The 13,938-nt window shown below is 45.6% G+C and overlaps 1 protein-coding gene across 3 annotated transcripts in view; it reads right to left on the minus strand.

Moving 5' to 3' along the window:
• Nucleotides 1-13,938, minus strand: part of IMPA2 (inositol monophosphatase 2) — a 61,039-nt gene that overhangs the window by 29,795 nt on the left and 17,306 nt on the right. For 2 of the 3 annotated variants that reach the window (XM_019711363.2, XM_088797897.1), the window contains exons 2-5: nucleotides 12,607-12,740; nucleotides 5,312-5,416; nucleotides 2,974-3,019; nucleotides 846-954 (exon numbers count right to left, since the gene is read on the minus strand). In XM_019711363.2, the coding sequence (XP_019566922.1) occupies nucleotides 846-954; nucleotides 2,974-3,019; nucleotides 5,312-5,416; nucleotides 12,607-12,740 (394 nt within the window). The remainder of the gene's footprint in view (nucleotides 1-845; nucleotides 955-2,973; nucleotides 3,020-5,311; nucleotides 5,417-12,606; nucleotides 12,741-13,938) is intronic. The other variant, XM_019711364.3, reaches the window with a different exon arrangement.

Raw genomic sequence — 13,938 nt, forward strand, 5'->3', positions numbered from 1 at the left:
ACTGCAGAAACACACAAGTGAGAAGTTAGCCGGAACCGCTTTCTAGCTTTTCCGACCCAAATATAGATGTCATGGACGTTTTAAAGTGTTCTCCTAATCCATCTGCTCTTAGTCTCGGGCTCTTTATTTCTGCCTTGCAATTTTCTGTCCCCTACAGTATGTGTCCCACAAAGCAATAAAATATCACCAGTTTAATCAGTATGAGAGAAAGGCCAAAAAGAGTCAGTGAAACACCTAAACCAGCATATTGCTATTGATATGTAGTTATATATGCAGATTAACAATATCGTAGTCCCTTTATAACAGCTACAGGATGGATGCCCTTAAGGTTCTGCTTTAGGAATGACAATGACAATAGAACATCTGTGGTGTGTGAAAACATGGCTTATGTACACGACTTCTGACAGAAACTGAAGCCAGCTGCAGTTAGTCCACATCCAGGGAGCCACAGACTGCTCGGGGATGACATCACCCCGGTAACATTAGGATAACTGACATTTACCTGGATGCTCTGAGGGCCAGGGCAGGCTTCTGACTCTGCCCTTGGCCTTGGACTGCTAGAGACCAAATCGTAACTAGTGACTGGATTTCTTTTAGCATTAAAGATGAAAGACGTGAGTTGAAAATAGAATGAGCCTATTTAAAGCTCCTGGCCACATTCACAAAAACATTAAGATACAGAACTGGCTCAACTTCCAGTTCGTCAGGGACATGGTGTCCCTAAAAAGGGATTGAACTCTCAGCAGGAGATTTCCACCATCGTCTCACAAAAGGGTAATTTTTGGCATTTTCCATTCACATTTCTCAATCTGAAGTAAACTGAAACAAGCTGCATGAAGCCCCACCTGTCTCCCCGGAGACCTGGAGCCGCTGGCCGTTGCAGAAGGCACCCCGGCCTCTCCGGCCAGTGTACAGCCGCTCCTCTGTGCAGTGGTAAATCACTCCAAATTCAAGCTGTGGGGGGCAGAGGCAGGACAGAAAACAAATGCTGTTCACTTATTGGACATAGATAATAACACAGTAATTCAAAGGTGAAAGTGTTCTAGGTGTTCTGACTAATGCAGTGATGATATGATAGAAAATACCTTTCAAAATGGAATTAAAAAAATCAGCATCTAGACTCAAAACTAGACCTGGACATGAAAGCAAACTTTTTTTTTTTACAATAACTATATTTAAAAATATACTAAAACTAATAAAACTATATTAAAAAATCAACATCATAATCAAGCATTAGTAACTGAAAGTTACTTTAAAAAGTTTAATAGTTTAGAAAAGTTTTTTTTTCTTCTGTGGGTAAAAAGGCTACTTGTGACTCTAATCAAACTCCACAGCAAACCCTCAAAATTGCTGACATGTGAAGAATGAAGAATGCATTTGTAATGCCAACAGAAGCACAGAACCCAAGGACAGCCTGCGGAACAGACATGATTCACCAAAAGGGGCTCATCCCTGAGAAGGCGAGTGCTAACCAGCAGCCACACTGTCATAAATCAGTGACAAGGCCTTGGATCACAGCTTCTCAATGAGGGACAGTAAAAACAAGAGATGAGCGTGAAAAAAATGCTACCTGACACGCATGCACATGTTTGTGTGTCGTTCCTCTACTGATTTCTCACTATTCAGGGTTAACAACAGCAGTGTGCTCGGTCTGGGGGTTAGCCAAGTATTCATCTCTCTGGAAAATGAGGAGAGACCCAGGCCAAATGCCTCGGGAAAGTCTTGGCCAGCCAGAGCTGAGCTCGATCACAGTGGAAGGGACTCTCCAACCTACAGGAATAGGGTTTATTTCTGCGAAGGATGGTTCAGCCAGCACTTAGCAAGGGCCTATAGCCTTCCAGCAATACTTCACCATACTCCTGGCTCCACTGCCCTGGCTATAAAGGGCTCCCAAATCCAAGTCAGCCCTACACATTGGGGAGCCTGCGAAGGGTGGCCTGTGCCCTTGGGGCAAGCAGGTGGCCTAGAGGCCTTTGCTGACATGAGGAAACAGTAAGGAGAAGTGGGACATTCCCTGTGACCAGGGACCCTCCACTACAAGCCCAGGCCACCTGTGTGCAGTCACACACACCAGACCCGTCTAAGGCTGCAGCATTTTGCCCCCTACCTCTCAGTTATTAAGACGGCCACCCTCTAAGGTAACTGCTCAACCCCTTACTCTGTTTAATGACAACATTTAACAGAAATGAGTGAGTAATTAACTCCTTACTCAAATTTCAATATTAAAATCCTTGCTTACTTTTAACTTAAGTACTTTTATATGGGTATAAACTTCTCCCAGTTTCCATGCTAGGGAATCTACGCTAACACTGAGGATTAAGATGAAAAAAATGGTGTTCTAAAGGAGAGCTGCTTTGGATAAACACCGAGCCCCCAGTGCTATTTAAATATAACTGTAGTAACTACAAGGAAATTAAGGCTTTTCTAAGGGTTGTTGCTTAAATTGACTAATAAAGCTTAAGCCTCAGTCCCACACCTTTGTTGCAGGCCCTCTGATGTAGCTTAGTTCCAAGGGTCTATGGGAACCTGCCACAGCAACGTTCTCACACTAACAGCTAGAAGAAGATGAAGAACAGAATACTGGGATTAACAATGTCCTCCAAAAACGGGAGCTTTTTCTGTGTATGACTAGATCACACACCCCAGGGGTCAGATGGAGATTAACTTAGATAATTTCCTCAGAACTTCCCCTTCCACAGTTGCGTCACAAAAAGACCACGGAAGAAATAAGGGCTGGCCATGGAGCCCGAAGCCTACACACCCTAAAACTGGTTTGCATGTGTTTACTTTCTCAGATTTGAAAAACACATACTTGGATTTACTAATCATGATTAAGACACATGACAAAGAGAGAAAAATAGAAGTGCAGAGGTTGAATCCAAAAAGGAAGATGACTAAAGGAAACCTGAACTAGAGGCCTGGAGACCTGAAGGACTCTGTGCTACCCAGCCAGGGGCCCCACCCACCATATACCTCTTGGTTTACAGCAAATCCGATGCTTACTGCCACGGTTGGAAATCTGCAAAAGAAAACAGAATGGTTTACACTCTAAAACATAAATGGCCTCATACAAATCAACATACAAACTCTTACGAGCCTCTATGTGGCTGTGCAGCCTCACTCGAGGCACAGAAGGACCTTTCTACAGTGTGGGTGAGTTTATTTTTTTAAAAACTACTCTCCACAATTTCACTAACTGCTTCCAAGACAAACAGGCTTAGCTGACCATGTTGTAAGATAGCTGATCTTGAAAGAAAGCAGTATTCTAAAAGTCATGCAAGATTGATGTAATTCAACAATGACCAAGTACCCAATTGAGAGGGATTGTAATAATCAGCTTTCTGGTTCTCAGAGACTGAAAGGGACATCTGAGCCCTCTCAAAAGGCCAGAACCATATCCCAGGCAGGGTGGAGGGGCCCCTGGGAGGCAACATCACAGGCCCCAGTCCACAGCCTCCACCCAGAGGCTGGGTCTGGGTAATACCGTCCCTCCTTACCCAGTCTCCTGCTGAGCACCCAAGCAGCCAACAGCAGGCGTGGGCCACAGCGGTCAAAGGCCGGCTGTGACACTGCAGTTTGCCTGCGTTTTTATTTTGTGATTTTGTTGTTGCTGCTCTGCATCTTCAAAATAATCTCTCCTTTAAGGGAAGGTCATCAGAGTTTAACAACAAGTAGGAAAAGGAAAGGCTGGGTATTGCTATCCTACAGGAAAACCACAAAACCAGTCATACATGGATCTGAGCACTGACTGCCAAGGTGGCAGCTGTGTGGCACTGTTGTCCCTGGTGGCTGGCTCACTAAGTAAGTCACTGTGCGCCAGCCTTGGCTTGAGTTCCAACTCTCAGAAGAGCTTTCTCCCACTTGCTTTAATCCCAACACTGCCACTGCTGCACGTAAGGGTGAACAGGTCTTATCTGACCTAGAGTGGCTAAAGGCTTCCAGGTATCTTTAGGTCATTAGAACTGCTATGGCTGTGGCCTTGACAGTGTTCTGGAACTTTAATGGTCAGCACCACAGTTCGTTCTCCAACTGATGTTCTCCAAGTTTTCTCTCTGGCCCCACATTCCCCTTGGCCCTGGGGCCACTGGGGCCCATGCAAAGCCCTCAGGTGGACATGTGGCCTTCACCACACCCTGGCTCAGCCCGCCCTGTCCCTATTACCAGCATGCAGGAATGGTGAGCAAGACAGAAGGAACAGGTGCTCCACTCAGCAAACACACCTAAGAGGGGAGAACTGTGATTCCACATTAACTCCCCAGGGGAGTGTCAAGTTTTAAACTTATAGTCTGGTGACACTGTTGCTGTCACCAGATGGCACTATGCAATTGTCACAAAAGGATCACCTGTGTGGGCATGACTAACTGAATTCTTAAGATAACCCACATTTAGAAAAGAGTGATGATTAACATGCTACAACGGAACTGCTTTACATACTTCCATGTAAACATACTGTTGAGGTAACTCGGAGGACAGCACCAAGAGCAAGGACCCTATCACCTGGCTGCGCTCACACCTTCTCACTGTAAGTAAGGAAACGAAGCATCTCCTCATCACCTATGGCCGGGGCTCTCAAAGTGTGGTCTAAAAATGCGGATAAACAGGCTGCCCTACCCCCTGAATGGGGACCTAGGAAGTGGCCAGGAACTTATGCCAACCCGCCATCTGGGGGTTCCATGCATGTCCTATCGGAGAACCACCTCTGGGAAAAATGTCACTTTCAGCGCCCTCAGTCCTGGACAAGTGAGTGCAGCTGCTATAGCCCCCTTGGTCAAAGCTTCTGGGGCCATGCTCCGTCACCTCCCTGGGCTCTGCAGATCACTTCTGTCCCACTAATAGCACCTCTGACCTCCCTACAACCTACTGCTCTTTGGCTGTCATTAGCCCAGTCAGATTAGGACCGGCCAGCTTCTGTGGGTTCCTCATATCGTCTCTCATGGTGACATGAGGTTTACTCCCACCTCTGACGGTGGCTCTGGAACGTCACCCCTCATATGCCCATCGACACCTCAAGCTCTGGCAGCAGCTGGGCTGCACACACTTGCTTTCTAACCCTGTTTGCTTCTCCAGGGGTCCTTCTTAATTCAACCTAACATATTAAAAATAACAAACACAATAGTTTTTAAACAAGTGAAGATTTCCTACATGCTCTGAGAGTCTCTCACAAATGGAAAACATCTCAAAAATATCAACACTTGATCACCTTTTTATGAAACTATAAACCTATTAGCCTCCAAAAATGCTGCTTCAGAAAAGACAAAATCTTAGAGGACAGTTTAGGCATTAGAATGGAGTGACCTGTACTTATGTTCACCTGTGCACAAAGTTGCAGGTGCCATCAATGGGGTCGACGATCCATGTGGGACTTGGGGTGAGCACGCACTTGGCCCCGGCGGCCGCAGCCTCTTCCGCAATGAACCTGTGGTGGGCAGGAGCTCAGCCTGAGAAAATGCACCAAGAACTCAAGACAAAGCACTTCAAATTGTTTCTGGTCTCTCAAAGACAAAGCAGACACAGTAAAGAGATTTCATTATGGTTACTCTGGGTCAAACAGAGGCAGAGTCTGTAACAGACCATTTGTGTTTCTATTTGTCTGCTATTCTACATAGCAGAATTTAGAAAACGCAAAGTGACACCTTGATGGAGTTTTGGAAAAGTATCAGGAAGTGTGAGCTGGCCAGGCAAAACAAGAAATACAGGAATGAGGAACCCTGGGAAGTTGATCTTATAAAAGCAATACTGAACTCTGTTTTAACTTTAGTCTGGAGGTGAGAAGGCCAAGGACACCTAAGAAGGAAGAGCATGAGGAACACTGGCCACGGGGCAGCGTCCAAGCTCGGATTCTCCTGCTAGTAGTCCTGTGGCCTGGGGCAGACAGCCTCACTGGACCTGAGGCATTAAATGTCACCTACAGCTGACACCTCCCAGGTTTGTACTCAGCCTGGCCTCTCCTGAACTGCAGACAAGGTGACAATTGCATCCATGCCCACCTGTCCCTGCCATACAGGCTCAGGCTCGATGGGAGCTGACAATTGACAGAGGCTCTCTCCACTCTAGCCTCTGGCCCAGGAGCCTGGCGGGTGGGGGGACTGCCCCACAGGGCACTCATGCCTCCTGGGAAACCTGAGGGAAAGGTGAAAATGGTAGGAGAGTGAGGTTAGGATACTTGCCTGCTCCCTCCCTTTGAATGCCCCGCCATCCACCAGTGGAAGCCTCTACTTCTCCCTTCTTCAGGCTCTGGTGCCTCGTTCCCCCATCCCTGGCAGTTCCCACAGGAGCATGGCCTGTCTGCTCCCAGCCTCACGCCCAGCACCTCCCTGCATCAGCTGTAGTGGGCCCCTGTCCCTGGCCTCCTCCTTTGTAATTAGTCCTCTGTAGCCCAAGCCCTGCTGGAACCATCCCCACTTGAGTGGGACGTCTATTTCCCATTAGGAACCTAAACAACCAACATCTCCAAATTAACCTACACAAAAGGGAGCTCCTGATTGTTTTTATTCACATCTACTTCAGCAAAATGGCCCTGCCAAGGACTCAGGCTGAAAACTAGGGAAGCTATCCTCAGTTCTTCCCTCTTGTCCTCTTCCCTCCTCTAACCCTGCACACAGGCTCGGCACAGCATGATGACATTCATTCAGGCATCACAGCTGCCCCCTACAAGCTGCTGTCCCTGCAAAGCTGGCCTCCTGGAGCTGCTCCTGGGAGTAAAGAAAATATTCTATCTAAAGGAGATAGGACAGTGCTTGGTACACAAGTGCTTGGTACACGTCCCTAATTGTCACAGAGCCAGGTTCACCAAGGGTGGGGCCTCTGCCCCTGCACTGCCTTTTCACCAAGAACAGGTCTGTGGCAGTCACTGAGCAAATATTTGTTTTATGTGTGAATACAAGGCCCTGCTGAGAGGTTTTCCATTAGCCTCTCATGTCACGTCCATGTCTGTACTACAGAAAAGGAGACCTGAAGGCAATACACTTTTACTAAGAAGGAAACAGAAGTGAAAAACGAGAAATGCTTCATGACCTGTTGCTGGCATTTGGTGTATTGTCAGTTGTGGTCATCAGGCAGCTGCTTAGCCCCGATGTCAAAGGCTAAGAGGTCAGAGCACTGGGAAGGCTGCTTCCCCTCGGACTCAAGGCACTCCTAGAAACCACTTTCCCCAGAGGAACCATGTGTCCTAAGATTTGGCATCAATGAACCTGCTGATGAGATCGACATCCTATCATAAATGAAAAGACTGAAGTGGACACCTCTGTCACTTCTCTGTCCAACACAGTAGCCCCTAGCTACCTTTGTCTGTTTAAATTTAAATAACTTAAATACAATTTTTAAGAATTAAAAAATTAGTTCCTTCATTTCACATTTCAAATGCTTACTAGTCACGTGGGCTAGACGGAGGCTATCAAAGTGGACAGTGCAGACAGAACATTTCTGTCTTTGCAGGGAGTTCTGTGGGTTGGTGTTGCCCTGTCTATAACACTGTGAAATAAGAACAAGTGCCTTGCATCCTGATGTCACTTTTCAGTAAATTACAGTGCTTCTGCATGCACTGGAACTCATCTGGTCCCGACAACTCTGGAATCCCTATTTCCATTTCATAGATTATGAAATTCATTCTCTATATGCACACACAGTCATCTAGTCCCTTCCATCTTATAAATTATCTGGCCATGCATCAGTATATATGATGAGTGTATATATATCATTTTCAGATTGGTGTTACCACCTTCTCCTCACTGTGGTCCCATAAAGAAACCCACACAGGAGCAGGCAAAGCATTGAGGTTGGGGAGCACTAACTGAGACACTTGAGAAATTCACACCCTGAAAAATGACAGCTGTGCAGAAAAGCTTGGGTGAGCACCATCTGGCCCCCGAAGCTTACAATCTAGAGTGCGACCACATGGAATGTAGCATTGGCTCCTTGCTTTTGTCTGTTCCGTATCCCATCCTCCTGCTGGGAACTGCCTCCCTACTGTCACTTCCCTCCATTGTCTATTAGATCCTTTGGATCACATAATCCAGGCAGGCAAGTCTATATGAAACAAATGCCACAGTGAAAGACATGGAGAAGTCAGAGGAGCCAAGCCCAGCAGGGTGCGGCAAGGCGGTGAAGCCCGAACGCCTGCCCGGTGATGTGCAGAAACAGGTGATGTGCACAAAGAACCACTCCACTTAGCTGGTGATTAAACGTGGCATTAGCTCTGCTTGGTTTTCTTAGCCAGAGATTTAAGGAATTAAATCTGTTTTCAATGTCTTCTTTTGTAGCTACATGATTTTCCCCTGAAATGGCTTGTGATTATATCCTTAAAGAAAAGGGTCCACACCCTAAAAATACACATATTAGGGACAAAGTACAAAGCTTAACTTGGGCACAAGTTTGATAAAGCAGTGAGGAGACATTACTAAGGTCAAGATGGGAATGGAAATGACTCACATGTAAAGATCAGTTCCCAGGAAAACTGAGGAGGAATGTGGAATGTTTTTCCTTTATAATTAAACCTGATTTTAAGTGGGAAGCTGGTATCCACCAAAGTAGAGGGGAAATGCTGGGGTCTCCTGGAAGGAGGAAGGGAGAGCCTCTTGCAGGACTGACATCTAATACGCATGTGAGAGAGCACAGCCTGCAGTACAAAGGCCATTCATTCTGCACACTGACAGGGCTTCTTCGGACACACAGGGCCAAGCGGTCTGTTAATTAGCAAAACATGTGGGACGCAGTCTTTGGGGTTCACCAAGCAGCTTGTTTGCAGCAGCACCCATAATGCTCCTGTTAATACAGCTTTTGTTCTGCACAGCATTTCTGATGGGAGCAACTCAAAGCACTCATACTGAGCCCTGAACTTTATCAGCAGTTGGTTATTCACACCCAAGAGTTCTCTGCCTCTTTACCCAGTTGCCTAAGTGAAAGGAGATGGAAAGCACACCCGTCACCTCCCTACCTATGTCATGCCTGTGGGTGACACTCTGGGGCAGGGCCTCCTGGAAGCTGCAGGGTCATGGACCGTGTCCATTCTTGAGGCACCAAAAATATCTCATCGGTATGTGGGGAGGGATGTAGAGTTTTTATTCATTTAAACCTGATTGTCCTTGTGTGGGAAGCTAATACCTATAGAATGGGAGAACATTTTCCAGCTCTCCACAGAGGGAGAGGGGACATCAACTTGGACAAATGGAAGTGAGAAAAGAAAAAGTACGACCTTAATGAGGGCACTGGAACATCTACTAAAAAAACTATGCACAGGACTAAACTGGAGGAGCTCAAGGGCAATTTCATTACTCTATCTAATGTACAAGAGGAAAATAGCAACTGGGGTAAGGTTCAAAATTTGGTGACAAATTAGAACGATACATTCTGCTGTATCATTTAACTATTTGCCTTTTTTTCTAATAGTTGCAACTTATAATTTTGACAGCCAAGTGCATGTGGGGCTTTTCTTCCTAGCTAGTTTATTTACTCTGTGACAAGGTCAGGGTCACTCTTTAGGTCACCAGGGAGCCAATTCATGTTCCTCAGCCTCTTCTACTCAGGACACTGCCCTGCCCACCTCTAGAACCTCAACAGCTCTGCTTAACCAGCGTAAAACACAGTGGGAACATGAAGAACACCAAGTTCTAGTTGGCAGGGCTGGGAACATATTTTTTCAAGTCCAGGACTGTGCTGGGCACACTGCAGGGCACAAGGGTCACCACAGTGGACAGGCCCCATCCTGCTATAAAGGGGGTCAGGGCAGGCTGCTGTAGATACTGAGCAGCTCAAGTTGCTGTCCTCCTTCCTTCGCCTGTGTTAACCCAGACAAAAGGGAAAGGACAGGTATATATACATATGGTTCAGTGATGCTACTGAATGTTTTCAGAGTTGCAAAACTTGGATCTCACTCAAAATCAACTGATGACAGGATTAAGCATCCAACAGAGGCAGGCCTGGATGGAGGCTGTGAAATGTGAAACTCTCAACCTTGACCTGCTGCTTTGCTTTCTGTCAGTGCCACCATATGACAGCATTAGTGTAGGAACCGCAGAGCGGAACTTGGTTGGGTCCCTTACTCCTAGGTGAGGAGTTTGAGACTATGAGGAAGTGGAGTAATTGCTAAAGCGAGGAGCAGAGGCAAGTTTAAGCCTTACTATTCTTTGATTTAGTCTATGCCTATCTTTCAGATCAGGGACCGACTTTGGATTTCATGAATGAGTAAAATAATAAACCAGGGAGCCTACATTAGGTTTCTTATTTAATTAAAAACAAAACAGTTGCAATCTATATTTAATATTCTTTCATAAGAGACTAAAAATGAGGAAGGACATAAGCTCAGAATGAAGAAAGTCCTTCCAAAGAAAGGATGACAGGCAACTTCCTGCTAACATGTTTCAGGGATATATGAAAATACTCTGAGTGCAGAAAAATTACAATATACTATTTTATTTTGCACTATGAATGCAATTTTTTTCCTCATCTTAAATTTATCAATTTTTCTATGATCTAAAATATAATTCAATGCCCCAAATTCTGGTGCTTTCTTTAAATATTAGTCACTGGCAAAAAACCCAAACTTGACCACAGGTATGTTGAAAAATGATTTCATCTAATTTGAATTTTCTAGGCAAACTGAGCAGAGAATAGGAGCAGCAACATCCAGCCTTCACCCATGTCCCAGCATTGCCCTCAGAGCCGAGAAGGAAGTGGTGACAAAGAGCCAGGGCGCTGACATATCTCTGCCCCCAGGCCTGGCCAGCACGAGCTTGTGGACTGCAGTTTGGGAACCACTGCTCTGGTCAGGTGTGTGCATCTGTATCTCCCAGGGCTTTTTGCGAAATGGAGGTCTGGCATTAGTGAGTTGGAGGTGCTCCCAGGTAAGCCTGACACACATCCTAGGTGAGGGCCACTGCTATGGGTAGATGGTTTTTCCAAAGGGGCTTTGGAGCCTGACGGTCCCTTGGCGGCCCTGAAGCTGCCAGGTGGAGGTGGGAGAAGCCACATTCACCCATATAATACAATGACTTTTATCTTGTGATACACAACAATGAATATTTAAATTTACCTTGTAAAAATGGAACACAGATCCCATACTGACACAATAGTGGATCACATCACTAGCAACTGCTGCCAACACACATAATAGGGCATATAATTTCAGAATTATTTGTCAAGAATACTATAATCTGATTGAAAACTGTCAGAGCACTGATAACACCATAATGCCTAGCCTGCAGTGACCTCAAGGTCTTTACCAGGACCCCATACAGCTGACTCAACCCTCATTTCTGTCATAGCCACCTGAATCAATACCACTGAAACCTCCAGAACTGAAACAGCTCCTCAACCAGAAAAAGCTGGCTGGTTGCTGTAGCTATTTCCTCTCAAAGAATAAAAGCAAACTATATAATACTTTTGCCATTACCATTTAGATTTTAAAAAGTTAAAAAATTATAAACATTTTAGAACTTATAAAAATTAAAACAGATGTGAGGAATCCTGACTTCAAACTGAATAAGGAAATATGAAGTAACAGACACGCAAACACAAAGAAAGGTTGTCCAACAAAACAAACCCAACCCACTGGCAGAGAATTTTGAAGGGAGAGTTGGTGACCCTGAGATAACCTAACCAGTTAGAAGGAAACAATAGGGAAAAAAGGGAGGTAAATTTGAACACTGGCTTGTCCTTTACTTCAATTAATCATTCACAGGGGAAAAAGTCTATGATGCATACCCTGTGCTAGATGGATGCTGAGGGAGATAGCCTTAGGTATTTCTGCTGTATAAGTACACAGAATCTGATTTATATCCAGAACTCCAATACCTGGTATTTCAGTTTTAGCGATTCTCCACAAGAAAGGGAAGAGACCCGTTGTACCCAAAGCAGTGGTTTCCAAACTCTGTTCTGCAGAACTCCAGGGGTGAAGGAGGGGCCTGAGGAGCCCCTCCCCAGAGCTCAAGGAGAGTCTTCCTCTGGGGTCTGTGGCTTCATTGGAACTAGATGCAAAATGCTATGTAAATATTTGAGTTTTTCTGAGGAAAATATTTATAACTTGCATTGGATTCTCCACATGGTGACCCCAGAAAGGTTAAGAACTTCTGCTCTAGAGAAGAGGCTAGGGTCCTCATGAAGATCCAGGGGAGGACAGCAGCCTTGCCTGTCGCATGCTTTGGCCTGGCGAGGGAAGAATACGTCACTGAATACCAGCAGAGGCACACCAGCAGGCGGTGAACCTGGGCCCACACAGTTGGCAGCGCCATTGGGGGTCACATCCTTTGTGGAAAACCTGCGTGGCACCACCAAGCAGACACAAGCTTCCAGGGAACATTACTGCTTCAGATCCCTCAAGAAATACGCTAAGTGGCTTAGCAGAGGGGGCAGGTCTCTTCCCCTGAGTGTACATTGTAGAAAGTGAAGCCTTTTCAGTATATTTAAGGCAATATCGACATGAGGGTTGTACAAAGAATGAAGACAGGTCTGTTTGTTTGCCATGCAATCGAAATATCAGGGGGCAGACAGTGAGATTTCCTACTTGAGGTCTGCGCCCATGACCAATGGCGAGGCCTCCTGAGTTAGACCCTGGCCTTCTTTATGAACGTGGCATTGTGTTCATGGGGTGTTTTCCCTGAGGAATACACCTACCTGTGTGAAGGAAACTTCTTCTGCAGCTCAGAAATAATTAAGTCTTCCACAAGGTGATCTGTTTCTGTGACAAGATCTGCAGCTGATGTTTTTGTTGAGACACGCTTTTCCTCAGAAAGGGCTTTTCTGATGATCTGAAATAAAAGTCCAGGACGGTAAACTGATAAGCATCCTCTTTCACCCGACAAATGCAGTCTCTCCTCCTGTGGGGCCAACTCTGACGTCAGGGAGCACTGGGGAGATGCAGCGGGTGTGGGCCTGTGGATCACTTACTTCTGCCATCACTGAGAGGACTTCAGGGCTTAATATGACACCCAAGACTTTCTGGCTGGGTTTCTAGTGAGCCTTAATTATCTACTATTCTTTTCACAATAATGACAGACTTACTTGTTGAAGTTACTTTGTTCTACCTGTGAAACAATTTTTCTTTGAAGAAAAAGAAAAAAATAGTTTTTGAAGAACATGAAACTTCATCCAATGTAAGATGATGTAACACCTTTGCCCCACAGAGTCCCATGAATTTGAATTTATGAAATTTCAGTGTAAGAACTTCTTTTCCCCAATTCATTTTACGAACCCCATGAAATGGAATACGCTCTTGCATCCAGGTTACAAATGTTTAGAATGAGAAACCTAGGAAAGCTAACCTGTACTTCAAGAACATAAAGACGTGCTCTCCCGGCTGCTTTGGGTCAGGGCATTACTGACCGTCCAAAGGGGACACGCCCATGAACTGGCTTTGGTGCCAAGTGGCCTCACTGAGCCCTCAGGGGTAAGCTCACAGGCAGGCTCTGCAGACATGTGGGTTGCCAGCACTTCCCATCTAAACCCAATGCAGCTAAATATAGGGGCACAGAATGGAGGGCACCCAACCTCCAATACCTCCTGTCTGGCCTAATCCAGTTCCAGGGACCCTTGGGAGACCCAAACAGGAAGGCATGTGGAATGATTAATCAGTCACAGGATGCTTCGGGAAAGTCAGTTCGGGCTTTTCTTGTAATTTCTATCATTTCTTACCATGATGACAAAGTTGGGACACCTAAAAACGACGTCATACCTTTCCTCTAAATTAGATACCACGCTAAGATCCTCAATTTCTTTCCAAAGCACGTCAATCACTCAACTACCCAGACTTGACATCCTTTGTTCATAGTGACACTTATTCTCCAGCTTAAGATAAGCATTTCCTGAGTACCTTTTTTATGTCCAGCCTGCGCTAATGAAGCTGAAGAGGAGGGCAGGAAGAGATTCACCCAGAAGTCTGCAGAGAGGTGGAGATACTCACATGGAATTTTAAAGAAGAAGCAGGAGAACCCCCTAGACATCAAACAG

The sequence above is a fragment of the Rhinolophus sinicus genome, chromosome 4 (assembly GCF_057876585.1).
Source record: "Rhinolophus sinicus isolate RSI-liver-muscle chromosome 4, RSI-T2T, whole genome shotgun sequence".
Lineage (NCBI taxonomy): Eukaryota > Metazoa > Chordata > Mammalia > Chiroptera > Rhinolophidae > Rhinolophus > Rhinolophus sinicus.